We start from the raw sequence: 24,633 nt of genomic DNA on the forward strand, positions 1-24,633 counted from the left end.
TGACCCCTCTCTGGGACTTCTAGTGTTAATGTTTTAACTACTTCCCAATACAGAATTTACCATTTAGGCTGTGTGCACACGTAGCAGATTTTTCGCGTTTTTTTCGCTATAAAAATGCTATAAAATCGCGAAAAAAACGCTCACATTAAGCATCCTATTTAATAGAATGCAATCCGCATTTTTTGTGCACATGCTGCATTTTTTTCTTGAGCGGATTCGCATTCCAGAAAAAAACGCATCATGTTCATTAAATTTGCGGAATCGCGGGGATTCCGCACACCTAGGAATGCATTGATCTGCTTACTTCCCACATGGGGCTATGCCCACCATGCGGGAAGTAAACAGATCATGTGCGGTTGGTACCCAGGGTGGAAGAGAGGAGACTCTCCTCCACGGACTGGGCACCATATAATTGTTAAAAAAAAAAAGAATTAAAATAAAAAAATTGTGATATACTCACCTTCGATGGCCCCCGGAGTCTTCCTGCCTCTCAGCGCTGCACGCGGCCGCTTCAGTTCCTGTAGATGGTGTGTGTGTGAAGGACCTGCGATGACGTCGCAGTCACGTGACCGCGACGTCATCGAAGGTCCTGCACACACACCATCTATAGGAACGGAAGCCGCTGAGGAGATCGGCTGTTTGCGGTAGGTGAGTATAACCATTTTTTTTTTTTTTTTATTATTTTTAACATTCCTTCTTTTACTATTGATGCGGCATAGACTGCATCAATAGTAAAAAGTTGGTCACACTTGTCAAACACTGTTTGACAAGTGTGACCAACCTGTCAATCAGTTTTCCAAGCAATGCTACAGATCTCTTGGAAAACGCTAGCATTCTGCAAGCTAATTATGCTTGCAGAACGCTAGTTTTCTGCGGGAATATGCATGCCAATTCCACATGCGATATACCCACGGCAGGAGGCACAGAATTGCCGCGGAAATTTCCACGGCAATTCTGCAACATGTGCACTTAGCCTTAATCTCTGGATGGCTGTACCGTAATCTTTCCCCAATTTCCTTCTAAACCAGGGGTGGGGAACCTCAGGCCCCAGGGCTATTTACGGTCCTCGATTACCTTTTTTTCTCCTTCGCCTCATTGGGGGACTCAGACCGTGGGTGTATGCTGCTGCCAATAGGAGGCTGACACTAAGTGATACAAAAAAAGTTAGCTCCTCCCCTGCAGTATACACCTTCCTGCCGGATCTCAGCTAACCAGTTCTTGCTTAGTGTCTGTAGGAGGCACACAGGGTCTGGTTGAGACCTTAACGTTTTTATTTTATTTTTTACTTTTCTGTAAATTTTTATTTTTTAATTAACGGAGTGAAGGGGGCGATGGATCCTTTCAAGGTTCCGATTTCCCCCGAATCATCAACAGGCGAGTATACCTCCCCGTACCCTCTCCTGCGACGTGGGAAAGCCATGCCTGAGCTCACTTCAGGGGCGACGGTTCCTTCACGGTCCCGATCTCCCCACACCAGCAGCAGCCGACCACATGGAGTGTCGCCTCCATGTTTCCTCTCCTGGAGCCAGGCCTAATGCCGGGCAACTGTCCCTGTCCACCCGGGGACTGAACTCCGTGGATGTACAGAGGCCCTTCTCTATGGCGTCCGAGCAGCCCCCACTGTCCCACCACTGTGAAAGCGGATGGCACAAGGAGGCGGACGGTTCCTCTCCACCTCCCTAACAAAGGGGTTTAGCCCTCTATCCCCGCACCGTCCGCTGCAATACCTCACCTGCAGTGATCCGCGGCGGCTCCATGCCGGGACGCGCACCGATGGTGAGTGGATCCTGTCAGTGGTGGCCTCTGCAGTGGGATATTCACATGCTCACAGGCAGTCTCAGGCTTCCCTGTGGCCCACCTCTCTGAGGTAACGCTCCGGCCGACTGCAAAAATTTAGCCCCCGGCTTCGGCCAATGTGTAGGCCGCACCCCGGAAGCGAACTATGGCCCCCTAAGGCTTCTCTGCCCACTTTTCTGGCACGGAAGCGCTCAATTTTATCGGCCACTGCAACGCCCCTCGCTTCCTCCGCTGGTATCACTCTCGCCGGCTGCAGAAATTTAGGCTCCGGCTTGGGCCTATTCATGGAAGTCTCGGGCTCTGCCCACGTCGTGCCTGTGGCTCCGCCCCCAAATTGGCGGTTCTCGCTCTCTGCAAAATGTTATCACCTCTGCAACTCCCATCTTGGTCCACCCAGCCGGCTCACACAGGGGCAACGACTTTGTGTTAAAGGGGCACAACGACTCTGCAACATGGCATGATAAAGGCACATGACCAGTATTCCCTGGTCTTAAAAGCACACGAACAGTTTTCCCTAATATCTAAAGGCACACGACCAGTATTCCCTGGTCTTAAAGGCACATGACCAATCCGAAGTCAGTCATGAATGAGTTGAGGAGCCCTCTGCCGCTGATCCCAGTTTATCCCAGTGTACCTAGTTCCCTCAGTGGACTTGGTCAGAGAAACCATGGGTTGCGGCAGTGACGAAGAGATTGAATCCCTACGTGGCTCGGAGTGCTCGCATGACCGATATACATGGTCTCTCTCCTACATGGGATATGTTGGCTAGCAGGGGCCGCGAGCATTCTAGAAACGTACAGGCATCTAGAAAACGGAAGCTTTCATGATCTCTCTCCAAGGATTGAGAACAAGACTGAACATGGATCGGATATTGCCTTGGACCTGGACTTGCCAGAGCTTCAGTAAAGGATGAACTCGCCTATTTATATCATCAACCAATCTCTGTACATTGACGAGGACTCCGTTCCTGCTCTAGATTACGCAGTGTCTCTCATAAGGAGACTAAACTCCCTCGTAGAGCATTTGCCATCCAGTCCGGATATGCGATTCACTGGACAGAAGCCTCTACGTGGGATGCCATGCCTCGTCTGATTTTTTTTTTTTTTTAAGGGCGACGGGTCCTTTAAAGGGCACTGATCTCCCCACATCATCAACAGACGAGCACACGGAGTGTCGCCTCCATGTATCCTCTTCTGCATCCAGGCCTAATGCCAGACAACCTGTCCTGTCCACCCGGAGACCTGAACTCTGTGGATGTACAGAGGCACCCTTTTCGGGCATCTGAGCTCCCCCCTCTGCATCACCACTCTTTAAAAGAAGATGCAAGAAGGCGGATGATCCCTCTCCACTTCCCTGTTAAGAGGATGGTGGATCGAGGGTTCCTAATTTTTAACTCTGCACGGTCAAAAGAGAGCGGCGATGACAAGAGACTATGACCTGCTGGATGCAGCTGCGCATTCTGCCATTTGGCAGATTAACCGGGTATAATCTCCTGTGGTATACCTACCAGTATCCCTGCCCGATGTGTCATCAATTGAAAATGCCACGGACTGTCAGATAGCAAATCTGGTTCATTCCGTTTTGCGGCTTCGAGTCCAGCGCTCTACCCTCCCTAGCCGCCGCATGGTTTGCTACAGCAATGGTCTCCTGGCTGGAGACCTTAACTACTTTGATTCACACCAGTAACCTTTTCCTGAAGACAATACAACTGGCCAATCAAATCTTTTGAACGGGAAACTAACAAAGGATCGTACGTTCCTACAGCCCCGACCAGCAGTGGAAGGGTTGTCAAGGACAGTCTAGGTCTAAGGGATCTTGATTCCAAAAAGGGGAATGAAAAGGAAGACCGATCCTTGACCTCAAACTTCTAACAACCTTTCACAAGGTTCTCCTTCTTCGAATGGAGTTCCTCCGCTCAGCCATTACTTCAACAGAAAAAGCTGGAGTTTCTGGCATCGACATTCGGGATGCTTACCCTCTTCAAAAATTCCTTTGCTTTTCCATTTGTGACCAGCATTTTCAAGTCACGCAAGGCTCATGGCGGCTGTCATGTTCCTCTTGCATAGAGGCGTGGTCGTCCTGCTCTGTTTGGCCGACTATGCTAAGTAGTCTATATCACTTGCGATACCCTCTCACCTGGGCTTGCAGCTAAACTTAGACAAGTTTCCTCATTTCCAGCCCCGCAGATATCCCTTTTGAAGATGATCCGGTACACTTCCAGAAGGATGGTATTTGTCCCTCCAGACAAGGTCATGGCCCTTCAACAGGGAGCTCGCGCACTTGATCACTCATCCCCTCATTTCATTCAATTTGCTGGGAGGGTTCTGAAGAAAAGTGGACATGACAATGGAAGCAGTTTCCTTTGCTCCGCTTGTTTTCAGCAAGTCAAACAGACTTTCAGACGATAGTCTCTGACCTCCTTCTTCATCCAGGGCCTTTCCCCCTGTTCAGTGGTTATTAGTAACTACCAATGCCAGTCCTCTTCTCCCGAGCATTGCTCTGGAGATCCGAACGGTAGTCCTACCGTAGGTTCACTGCCTTCTGGCGGGTCAACCCACCAAAATTCAATTGGACAATGCCACGGCTGTGCCATACGTCAATCATCTAGCAGGTACCCACGGTCAGGCGTCGTGGCCGAGGAACCTCACATCCTCTGATGGGCCGAGTTCTATCATTCGATGATATCGGCAGTACATATCCCAGGAGTAGAACTCTGGGCGGTGAACATATTCAGCCGTCAGGGTTTTGCCTCAAGTGAGTGGGAACTTCACCCGGAAGTCTTCCATCAGATCTGCCTTCACTGGAGCTCTCCAGTTGTAGTTCGGATGGCGTCCAGACTGATCGCCAATGTACTCGTTCGTGGTTCGGCCTCGAGATCCAAGAGCCATTGCACTGCATGCTCTGGTTCTTCCCGTGGTACCAGTTTCCATAACCCCCCTTCCACTACTTCCAACAGCTTTTCAGAAGCAGAAAAGGCCCCAGTGATCCTTGGAAATCCGCACTGACCACGTCAGTTTTTTGCTTGCGGTGCTGGTAGCTTTCCGCCTTTCTGCAACAAGACTAAGTAGGGACTTTCTCGCAGGGAGTTTTTCACACGTAGTTCTTCCCTATCACATACCGTTAGATCATTGGGACCTTAATGGTCCTAGGAGTCCTACAGTAGACTTTTTTTTTTTTTTTTTCGGACAGACTTTACTATCAGGGAAGGTCGCCCTTTTTTCTCTGCGATCTCCTCATCCTGAGGAGTCTTCGGTGCTAGCTGCTCGGTCCTTTCAGACTTTTTTCCCTTATTTCCTTCAAGGTAAGGTTGTCCTCAGGCCATCCCCGTCCCTTGTTACCAAGGTGGTATTGTATTACCACTGTTATGAGGGCATAGTTCTTCCCTCATCTGTCGGCACCAGTCTAAAAAATGGAATGAGTTCCCCATATTACGGACGAAGTGAGTACTCTGAGTAGGTACGTCTCGAGGACGGCGTCCTTCCGAAGGTTGGACACTGTATCTTGGGCTTCCTGACGGTAAGAGGAAGGCTTCCTGACATTTACAGGAAGGGTTTAGCCATTTCATCGGCCATGTTAGCCTGGTGGATTCCTTTCACCATCCAGGAGTCCTTCTGTGTTAGATGTCAGCCTATCTCCCTGTCTATCGTGGGTTCTAGGCACCAGGCGTCGACAAGGCACGCCTGCAAGCTTGTGGATTCGTCCAGTCCGCATGCATTCTTGAAGCACTATAATCCCCACACTTCCACAGATAGGAGTCTGGGCAGGCTGACTCTGCAGGCCGAGGGGTCGCACTTGTAAGTAGCGGTTACACAGGGCCTGATTTGATGTTGTCCCCACCCAGGGACTGCTTTGGGACATCCCACGGTCTGTGTCCCCCAATGTGGCGAAGGAGAAATGGGGATTTTTGTGTACTCACCGTAAAATCCTTTTCTCCAAGCCATTCATTGGGGGACACAGCTCCCACCCTGGTATTAGCTTCGCTTGTTTTATAATCTGATATGCTATACTCTCATATATATGACATGCTGTAAGCTCATATGTTATTGATCTCCTGTATTGCACCGAAATATTTAGCTGAGAGCCAGCAGGAGGGTGTATACTGCAGGGAAGGAGCTAACTTCAGCCCTTCGTCCGGGTAGAAAGGTTAAATAGTAAGAAATCCAAAGGGTAAGAAAAGAGTTCTGGTCTGAATAGCAGACCCAGTGTGCCTCCTATGGATTCTAAGCTTGAACTGGGTCTCCGGAAGCCAGCACGAAAGCGTATACTGCAGGGGAGGAGCTAACTTTCTTTGTATCACTTAGTGTCAGCCTCCTAGTGGCAGCAGCATACACCCACAGTCTGTGTCCCCCAATTAATGGCTCAGAGAAAATGATTTTACGGTGAGTACACAAAAATCCCTATATCAGGCCCCCGGGCAGATTCTCAGGGACCACATTCTTGGGCAGGGAGGTGTATTTTGATTGCCACAAGCTCATTAATTTCTTCTTGCTCTGTTGGCACATAGTGTTCACTACTGAACACTGAAGGGCATGCAATGAAAGATTACGTCCTGACACCAGTGCTAGTCAGGATGTACATTGTGGGCAGAGTTTGTACGGCCCCCGAAGGACGGTATAAATATCCAAATTCCTCTCCTCAGAAAAAAGATTCCCCATCCCTGCTCTAAACCCTAGTGTGTTTTATCTTTCACCAAATAATGCTCCCATTAGAATAAAAAGCTTCACTATCTTTATACGCATATATGTTTATACTAAAGAAATGATTAGGCAGAAAATCGTAATTTAAAATAGTTTACTCAGCAAGTGTGATCTCGATTATTCTCCTTTTTGACACAATTGTCTGTTTGTCAACTTGACTACTGTTAATAAAAAAAATGTCTGATTTAAAGTGTGATCTCTATGCTACAGCTGATTGTGACCTATACAATAGTGAAAGTCATCAGCACTTTATTGTCCTTGTGGAAAAACTGACCTGGATTACTACTTGTTAGTGGTGCTGGCATGACCTTTCCCTACCTTGTAGTGTATTTATTGCACAACTAAAAGGATCTTCCTCTTGATATTTTTTTTTTTTTCCTTTTCTACAGATTCATCAAGCCGGCCTTACATGTGATTATGCTGAACTTCCACATCATGTCAGCTCAGAGATGGAAATTGAATGCTTAATTCTCTCCATGAAACATTTATTGAAACACCTACCGAAGCCAACCCTTGTCACATTAGCAAGGTAACAGCAACTATTACACATTAAATGGATTTTCCAACAGCAGCTACAAAACAGATGTATCCGAGAGCTTCAGTAGTGAAATATGTGGTATAAAGTTGTATAGCAGCTGTAGTTCATACATGATGGTGTTAAATTTGCACATTACACCAGATTTGTTCAGCACTATAATTGGTTATCCATAATGTTTCTTACGCCTGCTGTAGTTTATGCTTCTAATTCTGTATCACATAAGGGGCTGCATGATTATGAAATACTATATCAATGACTATGGGAAGTGGTCGGCCTCACTGGTTTACCCCAGGGGAAGAGCATGCATCTGGGTTGCCAACAGTCTGTAAAAACAGATGCTTTTCTCTGTCAGACGCTACGGCAGCTCTTATATCCTCTGGATGTATGTGATTTGTTCGAAGGCGGTGTAGTGCAGTGGGGTTGGTGCAGTGTGACACAGGCAGTGCCCACAGGAAAGTTCAAAACAAATGTCTTTTAAAGTCCAAAGAAATTGACAAACTGGAACACAAAAGGTATCCTCCGAATCGCAGTCGGTAAACAAGACTATCTGAGACCTGTTGCCCTGGGTGACTGCACCGCCTTGTACGCTGAGGGGTGCCAGGCCTTTTGGCTCCACTTGGCTCCGTGTTGCTTCGCACAGGCTGAAGCTTTGCAGAGTCACCTGCACTGCAAGTTTGCAAACTAAAGGTACCTTCACACTAAACGACGCTGCAGCGATACCGACAACGATCCGGATCGCTGCAGCTTCGCTGTTTGGTCGCTGGAGAGCTGTCACACAGACAGTTCTCCAGCGACCAACGATCCCGAGGTCCCCGGTAACCAGGGTAAACATCGGGTTACTAAGCGCGGGGCCGCGCTTAGTAACCCGATGTTTACCCTGGTTACCATCCTAACAGTAAAAAAATACAAACGCTTCATACTTACCTACTGCTGTCTGTCCTCGGCGCTCTGCTTCTCTGTACTGGCTGTGAGCACAGCGGCCGGAAAGCAGAGCGGTGACGTCACCTCTCTGCTTTCCGGCCGCTGTGCTCACAGTGAGTGCAGGAAAGCTGACGGCGAGGGGACAGACAGCTGAAGGTAAGTATGAAGCGTTTGTTTTTTTTACTTTTAGGATGGTAACCAGGGTAAACATCGGGTTACTAAGCGCAGCCCTGCGCTTAGTAACCCGATGTTTACCCTGGTTACCAGCGAAGACATCGCTGAATCGGTGTCACACACGCCGATTCAGCGATGTCAGCGGGAGAGCCAGCGACCAAAGAAAGTTCTGGCCCTCTAGCCCCGACCAACGACATCACAGCAGGATTCTGATCGCTGCTGCGTGTCAAACTGAACGATATCGCTAGCGAGGACGCTGCAACGTCACGGATCGCTAGCGATATCGTTTCGTGTGAAGGTACCTTAAGACTGACACACACAACCCTTAGCTGCATTGTTTTTACAAGGAATCTATTGCCATAGGCCACTAGTAAGACCATCCTGTAGTCTGCTCCAAAAATAAAAGCCCATGGCGTTTTTTTTTTTTTTTTTTTATCTGTCTTGGGCAAATAGCGTGCCCAAGACGAAAACTTGCTTTTATTTTGCACTGCAGTCACAGCTATGCCTGTAACTGCAATGCACTTCTGCGGTCTCATTACGCTTCTATACACATCCTGGGGGACACATATCGACCCTTGCATATGATGCCCCTCACTGCCTCACAATGTTACACAATTCCCAGCAGAGCCAGTGTGGACACCCCTGCAACTGCATAGGCACTAGAAGTGAGACATGATCATCTGTCTCCCTATATTTGCATTTCCTATTATCCCTATATGTATAGGTAAATGGCATTTCTGGATGTGACAGGTTCCCTTTAAAGCGGTCCAAGATGTTTTTTTACCCCAAATTGGTACCAATTAGAGATAAGCGGATCAGGCAGAATTCGAACTTGCATGGATTTTCCTAGGAAATGTAGTTTTCAGAAAAGTTAGTGTCCGTGAATTTTATGTACCTTATTATGCTCTGGATTTAAGAAATACCATTATTGCGACCAATATCAATATCAAATGATGGGGATACTGAACAATCACAACATCAAGAAATATTGACAACACCAATATCAATAGAAAAGAGAATCGCAGGAAAACCATATGCCTACGTAGATTCTTCAGGACGGTCAGCAGAGAAAGGACACCAACTAAAGTGTATAAAAAGAAAATATTTTATATCCTGAACCAAATGTGCAGTCTAAAATTGATACAGCAGATAACAATTAACAAAATCATTACATTATTCCAGAAAAAAAACATTAGTTCCTTAAGCTTCGTTATTTCCATCATGTCATAATTACCAGATTTGAACCCCTCACAGTGCCTCCTAGACATGCCACCTGGTGTAGCCTTCATCTCCTTGCAATATCGTTCCCTTGGTATGGCCTACCTCTCAGGGACCCATCTCTGAATACCTTCATTGTGTCACTTAAAGGGAACCTGTCACCCCCAAAATCGAAGATGAGCTAAGCCCACCAGCATCAGGGGCTTATCTACAGCATTCAATAATGCTGTAGATAAGCCCTCGATGCATCCTGAAAGATGAGAAAAAGAGGTTAGATTATACTCCCCTGGGGGGGCATCGCGATCCAGTCCGGGGCCTCCTATCTTCATAGGATGTCATCCTCTTCTTGTCTTCACTCTCCGGCGCAGGCGTACTTTGTCTGCCCTGTTGTGGGCAGAGCAAAGTACTGCAGTGCGCATGCGCTGGGCCTCTGACCTTTCCTGGCGCCTGCGCACTGCAGATCTTTGCTGGGCCCTCAACAGGGCAGACAAAGTACACCTGCGCCGGAGCCGCAGCGTGAATACAAGAGGATGTCATCGTAAGAAGATGGGAGGCGCTGGACCGGACCGCGACACCCATCGGACCAGGACCGCCCCTGGGTGAGTATAATCTAACCTTTTTTTTCTCATCTTTCAGGATACATCGGGGGCTTATCTACAGCATTACAGAATGCTGTAGATAAGCCCCTGATGCCGGTGGGCTTAGCTCACCTTTGATTTTGGGGGTGACAGGTTCCCTTTAATTTCCTTTTCCTCCTTCGCCACATTGGGGGACACAGAACCATGGGTGTTATGCTGCTGTCACTTGGAGGCTGACACTAAGTTGAGACAAAAAAGTTAGCTCCTCCCCTGCAGTATACGCTTTCGTGCTGGCTTCCGGAGACCCAGTTCAAGCTTAGTTTCCGTAGGAGATACACTGTGTCTGTTCTTCAGACCACAACTCTTTTCTTACCCTTTGGATTTCTTACTATTTAACCTTTTATACCCGGACGAAGGGCTGACGGAACCTTTCAAGACTCCGATCTCCCCGAACCAACAACAGGCGAGTACGGGAGTATTACCTCTCCGTATCATTTCCTGCGACGTGGGATGCCACTACCTGAGCTGATTCTTGGGGCGAAGGGCCCCTTCAAGGGCACCGATCTAATCCCCCCACCCCTTAACCACTTAATCCCATATGACGTACTATCCCGTCAAGGTGACCTGGGACTTAATTCCCAGTGACGGGATAGTACGTCATACTGTTTAATGCGTCATCGCGACTTAAGTCGCGGTGATCGCATTAAATTTCCGGCGCCATCTTACCTGGAGGAAGATGGTGTCGGCATCCCAGGGCCTGGATCCGCCCCCCAGGCCTCTCGATCACTGTGATTGGCTGTTCAGTATTGAACAGCCAATCACAGCGTTTCTCATTGTTTCAGCCACTCGGAGCGGCTGAAACAATGAGGTCCCAGGCTAGGATCGAGTATCGATGTACTCGATCCTAGGGCCGGTACCGAAGGGCCTGCAGGAGCTGATTGACGCGATCGATGCTATCGACAATCGCGCCAATCACAGGGCACAGCGGCGGTCACGTTGTGACCGCTGTGTGCCCTTGCTGGTGACCTGCCTAGGATCGGAGGGATCCTAGGCAGTTGCCATGGTCACCAGGGCCTGCAGGGATTGGTGGAATTGATGTTTTCATTCAATCCCACCAATGACAGCTCACAACAGCGGTGTGACCGCTCTGTGACCTGTCTGTCACCTGCAGGTGACCTGTCTGACCGCACTGCAGGGGTCCTCACTCTAGCTGAGGACTCCTGCAGAGTGGTCACACAGCCAGATCTAGTCTTGCTGGGCCTTGTGGTGCTACAGAAGCCTGTAACACCACAATCCCTGCGTTTGGAAGGAAAGAAGACCAAAGAAAGAGACTACAAACGTAAGTGTTATCAGCCCCTACCCGATCTCTCTTCACCCCCGCAATCCCCCCCATCCCCCCTTCCCCCTCTTTTTTTTACCCCCCTCCATCCCGCTTTGCGCCGCCTCCATGCGCACGTTTAGCAGGCGCCGAGCGTTGATTGGTGACACAGTTCACCGATCAACACTCGTGCTCGCTTTTTTTTTTTCATCAGCCCCCTTTGCCCAATTCTGTACACCCATCCCGCAGCCGCCAAACTTTGATAAGTGACGCAGTTCACTTATCAGAGCTTGTGCCTGCCGTTTTCCTTTTTTTTTTTTTTTTTTCCACCACACCTGTGCGCACACCCAGCAGCTTTGATAAGTGACGCGGTTCACTTATTAAAGCTCTCGTGCCTGCCGTTTTTTTTTTTCCCATCCCCGTGCGCTCATCCAGCCTCCGCATCTAACCCGTGCCTTCCTTTTTTTTTTTTTTTTCCATCCCCGTTCGCACACCCAGCAGCGGCCGAACTTTGATAAGTGACGCGGTTCACTTATCAGAGCTAGGGCCTGCTTTTAGACTTTTCTTTCACAGGTATTTTTTTTCCCTATGTTTTTTTTTCCTTTAGATTTTTCTTTTCAGAGTAGTTTGCACCAAGCACTATCCCCCCCACACGTACACATAGTTACTAATAAAGTACACCCAAGCACCATACTTACAAAAAAAAATGTCCCGTTCGTCCCAACAGCGCTATTCAGTGGAGGAGGCATATTCTTTCCTTGCCTCCGACACTGATAGCGAGGGAGAAGATCCCACATTCCTTTACTCTTCAGATTCTTCCTCCTCTTCCCACTCCTCATCTTCCTCCTCCGGCCCTTCGGAACCGCCACGCAGACGCTGCAGGACAGAAGATGGGGTCCCGCATGAGATGACGCCAACTTTGACCGTCTGTTCAAAGTTCGGCCGGTCATCGAACACTTCAACAAAAAGTTTGCTAAAGTGTACGTGCCTCAAAGGGACATCTCCGTGGATGAGTCCTTAATTCATTTTAAGGGGCGGCTCAGATTTCGTCAGTACCTGCCCAGCAAAAGGGCCAGGTACGGAATCAAACTCTACAAGCTGTGTGAGAGTACCTCAGGGCACACCCACAGCTTTAGCGTCTACGAAGGGAAGGACACCATGATTCAAACGCCTGAGTGTCCTTCTGTCCTGGGAGTGAGTGGGAAAATTTTGTGGGATTTGGTGCACCCACTGCTGGATAAAGGTTATCACCTCTATACCGATAACTTTTACACCAGCATCCCACTCTACAAATCGCTCTGCGCGAGGTACCGCAGCCTGCGGTACTGTCCGCAAAAATCCCGAAGACGCTACTTGGGCAGACTCTCAGAAAAGATGAGAGCAAAGCCCAATGTAGCGACCACCTGCTGGTGGTCAAGTACAAGGACAAAAGAGATGGCCTTCTCTTGACCACCATACACGGTGATGGCAGCGCCCTCAGCACTGTAAGAGGTACCTCTACAGAGGTTAGCAAACCGACCTGTGTACTGGGGTACAACAAAAAAATGGGGGGCATTGATCTCTCTGATCAACTCCTCCAACCGTACAGTGCTTTGAGAAAGGCCAGGGTGTGGTACAAAAAGCTGTCCGTGCACATTGTACAAATGGCAATGCTCAAAACTTTCCTGCTGTCACGATGTGCACACAACACCGATACGTCATACCTTCATTTCCAGAGGTAGTGGTTAAGGCCCTGATGTTTGGCACGAGGGAAGGAGCGGGCCCCAGTACTTCTGGAACTGAAGGTGCACGTATCGTACCAGGTCAGCATTTTCCGGGGGTGTTCCCACCAACTGGAAGAAAAGGCAAGCCGCAAAAAAGGTGCTGAGTGTGCTACAAAAGAGGAATACGCAAGGACACCCATCTATCAATGCGACACCTGCCCCCCAAAAACTGGCCTGTGTATGAAGGATTGCTTTAAATTGAACCGCACCTCCATGCACTACTAATTTACAGGAAACCGATTTATTCCAAAGGAGGCACATCTACGTAAGTTCTTTGGGGGTCTACTTTCCAAAATGTTGTCACGTGTGGTTTTTTTTCCTGTTTAGGCACATCAGGGGCTCTGCAAACGGAACATGACGCCCGCAGACGATTCCATCAATGTCTGCATTCCAAAACGTCAGTACTTCCCTTTCGAGCCCCAACGTGTGCCCAAACAGTTTTTTCCCACATATGGGGTACCAGCGTACTCAGGACAAATTGGACAACAACTTTTGCGGTCCAATTTCTCCTGTTACCCTTGGGAAATTAAAAAAATTGGGGACTAAACGATCATTTTTGTGGGACAAAAATAGGATTTTTTATTTTCACATCTGGGCATTATAAACTTTAGCGAAACACTTGTGGGTTAAAAGTTCTCACCACACATCTAGACATGTTCCTTAGGGAGTCTAGTTTCCAAATTGGGGTCACTTGTGGGGATTTCCACTGTTTAGGCACATCAGGGGCTCACCAAACGCGACATGGCATCCGATCTCAATTCCAGCTAATTTTAGCTTGAAAAAGTCAAATGGCGCTCCTTCCCTTCTGAGCCCTGCCATGCGCCCAAACAGTGGTTCCCCCCCACATATGGGGTATCGGCGTACTCAGGACAAATTGGACAACAACTTTTGCAGTCCAGTTTCTCCTGTTACGTTTGGGAAAATGAAAAAAATGTTGCTAAAAGATCTGACTGAACATTAAATTTTCATTTTTTTCCTTCAACATTGCTTTAGCTCTCATTAAGCACCTGAAGGGTTAATAAACTTCTTGAATGTGGTTTTGATCAGCTTGAGGGGTGCAGTTTTTAGAATGGTGTCACTTTTGGGTATTTTTTGCTATATAGACCCCTAAATGTGACTTCAAATGTGAGGTGGTCCCTAAAAAAAAATGGTTTTGTAAATTTTGTTGTAAAAATGAGAAATTGCTGGTCAACTTTTAACCCTTATAACTCCCTAACAAAAAAATGTTTCCAAAATTATTCTGATGTAAAGTAGACTTGTGGGAAATGTTACTTAAGTATTTTGGGTGATCTTTCTCTGTGATTTAAGGGCATAAAAATTCAAAGTTGGAAAATTGCAAAATTTTCGCCAAATTTCCATTTTTTTTTCACAAATAAACGCAGGTAATATCAAAGAAATTTTACCACTATCATGAAGTAGAATATGTCACGAGAAAACAATGTCAGAATCGCCAAGATCCATTGAAGCGTTCCAGAGTTATGACCTCATAAAGGGACAGTGGTCAGAATTGTAAAAATTGGCCCGTCATTAACGTGCAAACCACCCCCGGGGCTTAAGGGGGTTAAAAGACGAGCACATGGAGTGTCACCTCCACGTATCCTCTTCTGCAGACAGGTCTATTGCTGGACATTTTGCCCTGCCCACCAGGTCTTACCCTTGGATGTTCAGAGGCACTCTACATTGTGGCGTCCGTGCAGCCCCCACTGCATCACCACTGGAAAGAGCGGATGATGGAAGGAGGCAGACGGTTCCTCTCCACCCCCATTTCAAGGGGATGGTGGATGGAGGCTCCCACAACCCTGCATCGTGCTATCTACCCCGGGCACAGCTCTGACCTGCGGCATATGCCATCCCCTTCATATCGGGGTAAGTGCCACCCAGGCGGGGTCGTTTTCCGGCGGTCATAGGAGGACTCCATAGCGGTAGGGTCCCCACAGCGCTCCGCGGCTCTTTCCCGGCAGTGCGCGCCGGCTGCGGCCAGAAATTTAGTCCCCGGCTTCAGCCTTGTGTAGGCCGCATCCCAATAGGCCCCACCCACCGCACGCATCATTCCAGCGGCTCTTCCCACAGACCTGGCACTTCTCTCTCTATGCGAGACTACCTCCCAAATCTCGGCAGCCATCTTCCCTGCACAGCACCGCTGTTCCGGCCGCCTGTTTTCTGCACGTGCAGCAGGCCTGGATGCCGGTCTTCTCCCCTACTCAGCACGCCGCCTCATCTGATTGCGGGACACAGGACCTGGGTAAGGAGACTGCACTAGGTGCTTCCCTGCAGCGTTGCCCCTCATAGCTTCCACTAGCAGCGTTTTTACTTCTATTAGGGTACATCATGTTGCAGTCAAGGGCTAAAAAGGCTACAAAGTTTCATACCACCTTTTTCACCGCGTGTACCACCTGCCAGGCTCCTCTACCCCGGCCTCAAAGCTCCCCTCTCTGCTCAGCCTGTGATGCCCAATGTGCCCAGGAGCCCTCCACCGCTACCGACCCCAGTGTATCTAGCCCCCCTGAGTGGGCTGTGTCACTGTCACAATCCATGGCTTCGCTGGCCAAAGTGATTGAATCCCTTCATGACCCCTCTGGGGAGCGGGCACTCGTCTACCTGGGTTAAGAGACCTCTCCCTTACAGGGGAATCATCAGCCAGCAGGGGCCGCTCTCATCTGAAGGAGGTACGGACATCCAAAAAACGGATCCGCACTACTTCTCCTGAGCATTCACCATGCCATTCAGCCTCTGGTAGCTCCACTTCTCGCTCACCCTCTCAAGGGGTTCACAGCGATTCTGAGTATGAGTCTGAGGCGTCCTTAGACCCAGATTCTCCGGAGTTTCAATCGACTGTGGATTCCCTCATTGAATCCGTCAATGATGCGCTAAAGTTGGTGATGACCCTAATTCGGCTCCGGATCATGCAGTATCTTTTTTACAAGAACCAAGCGATCCCATAGTGTTCGCCTCTCATCCAGATTTCTTACATATAGTCCAGCGACATAGGGAGCTACAGGATAAGCACTTTACGGGTAAAAAGGCCCTGGGGTTGAAGTATCCCTTTTCCGCAGATCTTGTCAAAGATTGGACAGAACCGCCAACAGTAGATCCTACGGTATCGTGTTTGGCTACCAAAATGCTCTTATCTGTACCCGATGGAGCTTCAATTAAAAATCCCACAGAACACCAGATTCCCTGGCACGCTCAGTATATGAAGCCTCGGGTTCCTCTCTATCCCCTTCCTTCGCTGCGGCATGGGTTGCAAAGGCAATGGTTTTCTGGGCAGATGCCCTTGAAAAATCTATTCAGGACCAGGCTCTTCCGTGTGAGGCAGCGGATCTTGCCAAACAGATCGCTATGGCTGGAGACTGTGATGTACGTGTCTTTAGACGCAGCAGACTGAGGCAGCAACTGCCGCACAAACACCGTCACCATTAGGAGAGCAGTATGGCTTAGAGAGTGGCGCGCGGATTCCTCCTCTAAAAAGTCTGATTTCTCTGCCTTTTCAGAGCGGACGTCTATTTGAAGAAAAATTAGATCAGCTTTTTTCCGATGCTACAGGAGGGAAAAGCAAATTCCTTTTGCAGCACAGGCCTAAAGCTGCTTTTCAGCGTCAGCAACATTTTTGCTTTCGGCCCTTTCGCAATAGCCCATTCTGGTCCTCCTCCACGGCTTCGTCCAGAGCAGAATGATCTCCACGTACAGAGAGAGAATCTCGGCCCTCATACAGGCCGAATCAGTCCTGACGAGGTAAGCCTAGGCAACCCAGAACCAGGGGACGCAGGCCCTCCAGATTTCCTTCACAATGACTCGGGGAGTTTTCCGGTCGACACCACCAGAGTAGGCGGACGCCTACTTCTCTTTCAACATGTCTGGCTTTCCGTCATCCACGACGTATGGGTCAGAGACCTGGTATCTTCTGGTCACAAAATAGATTAATCTGCCTCCCCTCCGGCGCGGTTTTTTCCCTCTCGTCTCCCAAGTTCAGGAGCTCAGTCTCACGCACTTTACCGCGCCATCGAATCTTTCTGCCGAGTCATTCTTCCGGTTCCAGAACAAGAGAGATTGAGGTTTTTACTCAAACCTCTTCGTCGTTCCAAAAAAGGACGGAACGGTGCGCCCTATTTTGGATTTAAAACTCCTAAACAAGTACGTAAAGGTCCAGAACTTCAGGATGGAATTCCTCCGGTCAGTCATCTCCTCATTGGAGAGAGGAGAGTTTCTAGCATCAATAGACATCAAAGATGCTTATCTCGATATTAGTCTTCCCGCCACATCAAAGGTTCCTGCGTTTTGCCATCCAGGAGGACCATTTTCAATTCACAGCCTTACCCTTCGGCCTTGCCACCGCGCCCAGGGTATTCACAGAGGTCATGGCGGCGGTCATGGCCATTCTTCACTCCCGTGGAGCGGTCTTGTTGTCATTCTTAGGACGGACCTTTTGATCAGGAGGTCATCTATCATGCCTGCGAAGCAAGTGTCTGCATTACCTTGGATACCCTTTCACGCCTTGGCTGGCTGATCAACTTGGACAAGTCCTCTCCCGTTCCAGCCCGACGAATCGCCTTCCTAGGCATGATTCTGGACACGTCCCAGGGGCTGGTCCTGCTTCCTCGGTCCAAGGCCCAAGCGCTTCAGCAGGTTACCCAGACGCTTTGTCGTCCCTTTCCTCATTCCATTCGGCTTGCCATGAGGATTCTGGGAAAAATGGTGGCTGCAATGGAAGCGGTTCCCTTCGCTCAACTGCATCTCCGCCCCTTACAACAGGTTCTGCTGGCCAACTGGGACAGGAGTCCCTTATTCCTCGATTGGCCATGTCCTCTGCCCCTGCGGATCAGGCAAGCGCTCAAATGGTGGACTTTGGAATCATCCCTCAGCCACGGGAGGTCCTTTCTCCCAACCCCCACTGGCTGTTGGTGACTACCGACGCCAGCCTCCTCGGTTGGTGAGCGGTATTTCGCCACCACACTGCCCAGGGGAGTTGGACCATTCGGGAGTCTAGACTTCCGATAAACATCTTGGAGATTCAAGCGATCAGATTTGCCCTGAGACGTTTCCACTTCCTCCTCGCGGGTCACCCAATTCGGATTCAATGAGACAATGTCACAGCTGTGGAGTACATAAACCATCAGGGGGGACCCGCAGCAGAGCGGCGATGCGGGAGGTCTCCCATATTCTCCATTAGGCCGAGAACAACCGCGGCACTGGTTCCACTTCCCGTGTTTCCTCCAGTTCCATTACTACCAAAGGTAATCCGAAAAATCAAGATGGAAGGGGTTCCTTTTGATTCTAGTCGCCCTGGATTGGCCTCGTCGCGCGTGGTACGCAGAGCTCATTCAACTCATAGCCGACGTTCCCTGGCGGTTACCAGACTGCCCAGATCTGCTTTGCCAAGGGCCGATCTACCACCAGAGCTCAGGGGCCCTACGTTTAACGGCTTGGTTGTTGAAACCTGGATCCTAACTCAAGCAGGTTTCTCCCAGCAAGTCATTGCCACCATGATAAGCGCTCTCAAGACGTCTTCCGCTCGCATGTATCACCATACCTGGAAAGCCTTCTTTTTATGGTGCATGCTCCGTGGACGCCCCCCTCTCGTTTTTTCAATTCCCTCCATTCTGGAATTTCTCCAGTCCAGCTTGGATTCCGGGCTGGCGCTCAGTTCCCTCAAGGGTCAGTTCTCGGCATTATCCGTGTTGTTCCAACATAAGATTGCTGCCAACTTGCAAGTTAGGACTTTTGTTCAGGGGGTCTCCCATGTAGTACCCCCCTATAGAATACCGTTAGAGACTAGGGATCTCAATTTGGTCCTGAGTGTTCTTCAGGAGTTCCCTTTTGAACCTCTGCATGATGTCTCGCTGATTGTTCTCTCCTGGAAGGTCGCCTTCCTTGTGGCTATAACCTCTATCAGTCGAGTCTCAGAGTTGGCCGCACTCTTGCCGGGCGCCCTTCCTTTCCTTCCACCAGGACAAGGTAGTCCTACATCCACCTCCGTCCTTTCTTCCCAAGGTGGTTTCATCCTTCCACTTTAATGAAGATATAGTTCTTCCCTCCTTCTGCCCGCAGCCAAGACTTAGGGTCGAAAAGGTCCTTCACACCTTGGACGTCGTGAGAGCCCTCAGGAGGTACATTTCTAGGACTGCCCCCTTCTGCAAATCGGACTCCCTCTTTGTGCTCCCGGAGGGTCACAGAAAGGGTTTAGCCGCTTCTAAAGCCACGATAGCCAGATGGATCCGATCAGCTACTCAAGAATCTATCTGGTCAGGGGCAGACCTATCCCGGCAGGGATTAGGGCACACTCAACTCGGTCAGTGGGTGCTTCCTGGGCCATTCGGCACCAGGCGTCAGCAGAGTAGGTTTTCAAGGCAGCAACATGGTCCAGCCTGCATACTTTCACAAAGCACTAGAACGTTCACACTCCATCTTTTGCGGAGGCAGCCCTTGGCAGACGTATTCTGCAGGCGGCCATTGCGCATTTATAGTCAGTTGGTACACAGTTATTTGGTTTTATTGTTCCCCACCCAGGGACTGCATTGGAATGTCCAATGGTTCTGTGTCCCCCAATGTGGCGAAGGAGAAATATGGATTTTTGTGTACTCACCGTAAAATCCTTTTCTCCGAGCCACTCATTGGTGGACACAGCACCCACCCTGTTAGCCTTATGGCTCATTTCTTTTTTGGTTCTTGACTTACTCTTTGTACTCTAATATTATGTAAGATGCTGTTAATGATCTCCTACTGCTTTTGCACTGAACTGGGTCTCCGGAAGCCAGCACGAGGGTGTATACTGCAGGGGAGGAGCTAACTTTTTTGTCTCAACTTGGGGTCAGCCTCCTAGTGACAGCAGCATAACACCCATGGTTCTGTGTCCCCCAATGAGTGGCTCGGAGAAAAGGATTTTACGGTGAGTACACAAAAATCCCTATTTCTGTCATACTCCTTTCCTTGTCACACTTGGGATATTTAGACCTTAAATTACTTCCCCCTTCGACCTGGAGACACTGTATCTCACTTTGTGAACAAACTGCTTTGATCTATATGTTCTTTCCCTACAATATGCATTAGCATATTATGATCATTAGCACACTGGATTTAAATGAAAGAGACCCGTTGGCCTTGTGGTATCGCCCCTGATGGTTGTAATACAGTGCTGCAAGCATGTATATGAACATCCCGATTATCACTTCTAGGGCCCTTATAGAAATTAAGCCAAGGCCTTGTGGTTACGATTACCTAAAATAAAACTTTTTGTTAAAAAAAAAAACAGTGATGTATAGAAATATTTTAGAACTGTTTATTTTACATGGGGTGCCTTCAATCCTTAAGGCATAATAAGTAGTGATGAGCGAGTATACTCGTTGCTCGGGTTTTCCCCGAGCATGCTCGGGTGATCTCCCGAGTATTTGTTAGTGTTCGGAGATCTAGTTTTTGTTTATTACAGCTGCATGATTTATGGCTGCTAGCCAGCCTGAATACATGTGGGGGTTGCCTGATTGCTAGGGTGTCCCCACATGTATTCAAGCTATCTAACAGTCGTAAATCATGCAGCTGCAGCAAGGAAAACTAAATCTCCGAACACTAACAAACACTCGGAGACCACCCGAACGTGCTCGGGAAAACCTGAGCAACGAGTATACTCGCTCATCACTAATAATAAACCTCAAATTAGAGATGGGCAAACCTGAACAGTAAAGTTCGGGGTGTGTACTGAACACCTACTGTTTTCAGCTACAATGATCTTACCGCCGATCAGGGGGAGTGTTTGCTGTGCTGTCATGCAGATGACAGCATGGCAAACAGATGTTCGGGCCCCCATTCATGTGGATGAGGTCCAGGTTCGGGTACTGTTCTGGCGCGCAGTGATTACGAACCACGCAGTGGGGTGTACCCACGCACCAGACTGGCGTATGTGCAGACTAATGGCAAACATAAATACCTGGTGTACCTCTCCTGCCACTCCTACTTTGTGTATGAAAAAGCTCTGTAGTTCATACTGTTCAGGTAGAGCTATCCAATAGCGCTATCCATTAAGAAAGTGCACGGGTAGAGCTATCCCATAGCCCTATTCCTAAAGGAAATGAACGGGTAGAGCTATCCGATAGCGCTATTCCTCAATGTTCCTGAGCATAAGCTATTTCACATGGTTGAGCACACTTGGGATCTGCCCCCAAGGCCCTTCCCATGCCCAATGTTTGGTCCGCAGACCGCGGCTAGGAGTTAGGCTGGTTTCACATTTGCGGTTTTTGGCGCTGCGTTTTAGCACAAAAAAACACATGCATTTTTTTTTCCTATATTTAACATTAAAAACGCATGCGTTTTTTTTTGTATGCGTTTTGCAGCGTTTGACGACGCATGCGTCGTTTCTCTGCTTGCGTTTGGTTGCAGAAATGCAACATGTAGTAATTTCTAGAGGCGTTTTTTTGCCGCAAAAAAACGTATTGCTGTCTATGTAAACGCATGCGTTTTTAGCACATGCGTTTGGTTGCGTTTTTAAACACATGCATTTCCATAGAAAAAAACAAGTCTACACACTGATAAGCCACCCCCCACCATCAAGGTGATAGAGGGATCCAAACCCTAACCCTAGGGATCCAAACCCTAACCCTAGGGATCCTAACTCTAACCCCCCACCATCAAGGTGATAAAGGGATCCAAACCTTAACCCTAACCCTAGGGACCCTAACCCTAGGGATCCAAACCCTAACCCTAGGGATCATAACTCTAACCCCCCACCATCAAGGTGATAAAGGGATCCAAACCTTAACCCTAATCCTAGGGATCCTAACCCTAACCCTAGGGATCCAAACCCTAACCCTAACCCCCCACCATCAAGGTGATAAAGGGATCCTAACCCTAGGGATCCAAACCCTAACCCTAGCTATTTCTAGTGGGTTTTCTAGTTGATTTTGATGATTGGCAGCTGTCACACACTTCTCATCATGCGTTTAAAAAAACGCAAATGCAGGAAAAAAAAACGCATGTAAACACATCAAAACGCCACTTTTTTTAACGCATACGAAAACGCATGCGTCTAAAAAACGCAGCGCTTGCACGCGTTTACATGCGTTTTTTCACCACCTGCGTTTGCGTTTAACGCTGCGTTTTTAAACGCAAATGTGAAACCAGCCTTAGTCCCGCTTTTGTGTACAACATTTTTCGGCTTTTACAATTGTTAAAAAGCTTAATAAAAGATTTCTTTGTACACACAGTTGATAGTAAACCATTTGTCAACGTTAGGAATAAGTTTACCTTGCTTGTGTCTCAAATATTTTGACCCTCATTTGTTGGCTTTTCCTTCCCCTGGAGAAAGCCACATATAACTGCCCGTGTGAAAACACTGGTAGAGGCAAATAAATTCGTTCAATATCGAAGGACTGTCCCTGAGATTTGTTGATGGTCATTGCAAAAGCCAACATGACAGGAAACTGACGCCGTCGCGCTTCTGGACTAGCAAGTTTTTATCTTTGGAAATCAAGTCAATTTGCTGGTGTCCCATCTGTTAGCCCTTGGTGTAATACAGCATTATGGATGTGATCCATAACCCTGGCATAACTCTCAACGCGTAATGCTTTTTGATTTTGTTTTCTATATATATTCGATCCTGTCGGATTCAATTTTGACGTAACTGTTAACGATAAATTGTTGCGTCAACTTCCCAGCATTTAAAAGGGATTGAACTCGTCACGAATGGCAAGCCTGTTTGCATAATACTGCAACAGGGTGATATTTTTCTTGTCGATCTTGATCTACTGGTATGGATGGTAGATGAATGTCACCAATTCCTTGATGTTGCACACTTAGGGCAATTGGAGTTGTTAAATTTATTGTCCATCCACTGTCCCCATATGGGAATAGAAGTGGATATGTCATTGCATCACACTCTGTGAAGAAAGCTGATTTGAACAGTTTGATTTTCACTTTTGAGGTGAACTCTGATGTTCCTATTAAATGAGGGTTCACCCATTGCATTTTGATAAATTATAGCTACTTTATTGCTCCTTCGTGCATTGTAGCGCCTCTGGTCATCATTGTAGTCATTTATAATTGACATTATTTCGAGTAGATCGCAATTTTCTAATTCGGCAATCCTCTCTTCCTCTATTTCAAATTCCCTCATCATTGTGAAGGCTCTTGCGAGTGGGTTAATTGCTTTCATTTTCTCTCCAAGAGATGATGGCAGTGCTGGAAGGCACTTTTTATTTACTTGACTTCTTGTACTTAATACTTCTTCACTGTCCAAGATATAAATCTGGACAAACTTGGGAGGACTACCCACAGCGGGATGCAATGGGCAGATCTGCGGTAAATTTGTCCATGAATTCGAAAACCGTACGGACCATGCCCAGGAGGTGGCGCTACTTGTGCTCCCTTTGATGCCAAAGCAAGCAAGCTATTGTATTGCCTTTTATATTAGCCATGAAGTTATTGGAGTGCTGATGCCTAGGCAGTTGGCTGCTAGTGGTAGTAACTATGGATAGCTAAGTTACTGTTCAGCTGTGGATGACTCATTGTGCACAGACACAAGGACACGTCCAAATTGGGTATATTGAGTGGGGACTGAAGGCAAATTTTTGCTGGAAATTTATTTTTTTTCCAAAACTCAACGTTATAACATTCTGTGAAGGCTCTGTGTATTCATGGTGCTCACCATACATCTAGATAAGTTCCTTGAGAGGTTTAGTTTCCAAAATGGAGTCATTTGTGATGGTTTCCACTTTTTAGGCACATCAGGGCTTTGCACGGTACGGTGTCTTTTATTCTAGCCAATTTGCGCTCCAAAAGTCAAATGGTGCTCCTTCTGTTCTAATCACTCCCGTGCCATTCTTGCACCACATATGGGGTATCTGCGTACTCTGGAGAAATTGCACAACAGATTGTATGTTGTGCACAATTGTTCTGCATAATTTGGGGCTACATAAACATTTCTGTGGGAAAAATTAAAATGTTCATTTTTTTTTTTCCTTCCACATTGCTTTAATCTCTGTAAAGCACCCAAAAGGTTAACTTATTGAATGTGGTTTTCAGCTCTTTAAGGCTATGTTCACACCTTGCGTCGGGTCCCTGCGGGTTCTCCCGCAGCGGATTTGATAAATCTGCAGGGCAAAACAACTGCGGTTCTCCCTGCAGATTTATCGCGGTTTGTTCCGCGTTTTCCGCTGCGGGTTTTCGCCTATACTATTGATGCTGCATATGCAGCAATATGCAGCATCAATAGTAATGTTAAAAATAATAAAAATTGGTTATACTCACCCTCTGATGTCCGGATCTCCTGGGCGCTGCACCCGGCGGTCCGGTTCCTAAGATGCTGTGGGAGAAGGACCCTTCGTGACGTCACGGTCATGTGACCGCGACGTCACCGCAGGTCCTGGTCGCACAGCAACTCTGACCGGACAGCCGCGTGCAGCGCCCAGGAGCTCCGGACATCAGAGGGTGAGTATAACCAGATTTTTTATTTTTTAACCCCAAATATGGTTCCCAGGGCCTGGAGGAGAGTCTCCTCTCCTCCACCCCGGGTACCACCCGCACATTATCCGCTTACTTCCCGCAACGTGGGCACAGCCCCATGCGGGAAGTAAGCGGTTCAATGTATTCCTATGGGTGCAGAATCGCAGCGATTCTGCACAAAGAAGTGACATGCTGCGGGTTGTAA

The 24,633-nt window shown here is 48.1% G+C and overlaps 1 protein-coding gene across 2 annotated transcripts in view; it reads left to right on the top strand.

The window, feature by feature from the left end:
• Positions 1-24,633, top strand: part of C6H5orf22 (chromosome 6 C5orf22 homolog) — a 145,740-nt gene that overhangs the window by 99,921 nt on the left and 21,186 nt on the right. For both annotated transcript variants that reach the window (XM_069730618.1, XM_069730616.1), the window contains exon 8: positions 6,884-7,023. In XM_069730618.1, the coding sequence (XP_069586719.1) occupies positions 6,884-7,023 (140 nt within the window). The remainder of the gene's footprint in view (positions 1-6,883; positions 7,024-24,633) is intronic.

This window comes from Ranitomeya imitator, chromosome 6, assembly GCF_032444005.1.
Source record: "Ranitomeya imitator isolate aRanImi1 chromosome 6, aRanImi1.pri, whole genome shotgun sequence".
Classification (NCBI taxonomy): domain Eukaryota; kingdom Metazoa; phylum Chordata; class Amphibia; order Anura; family Dendrobatidae; genus Ranitomeya; species Ranitomeya imitator.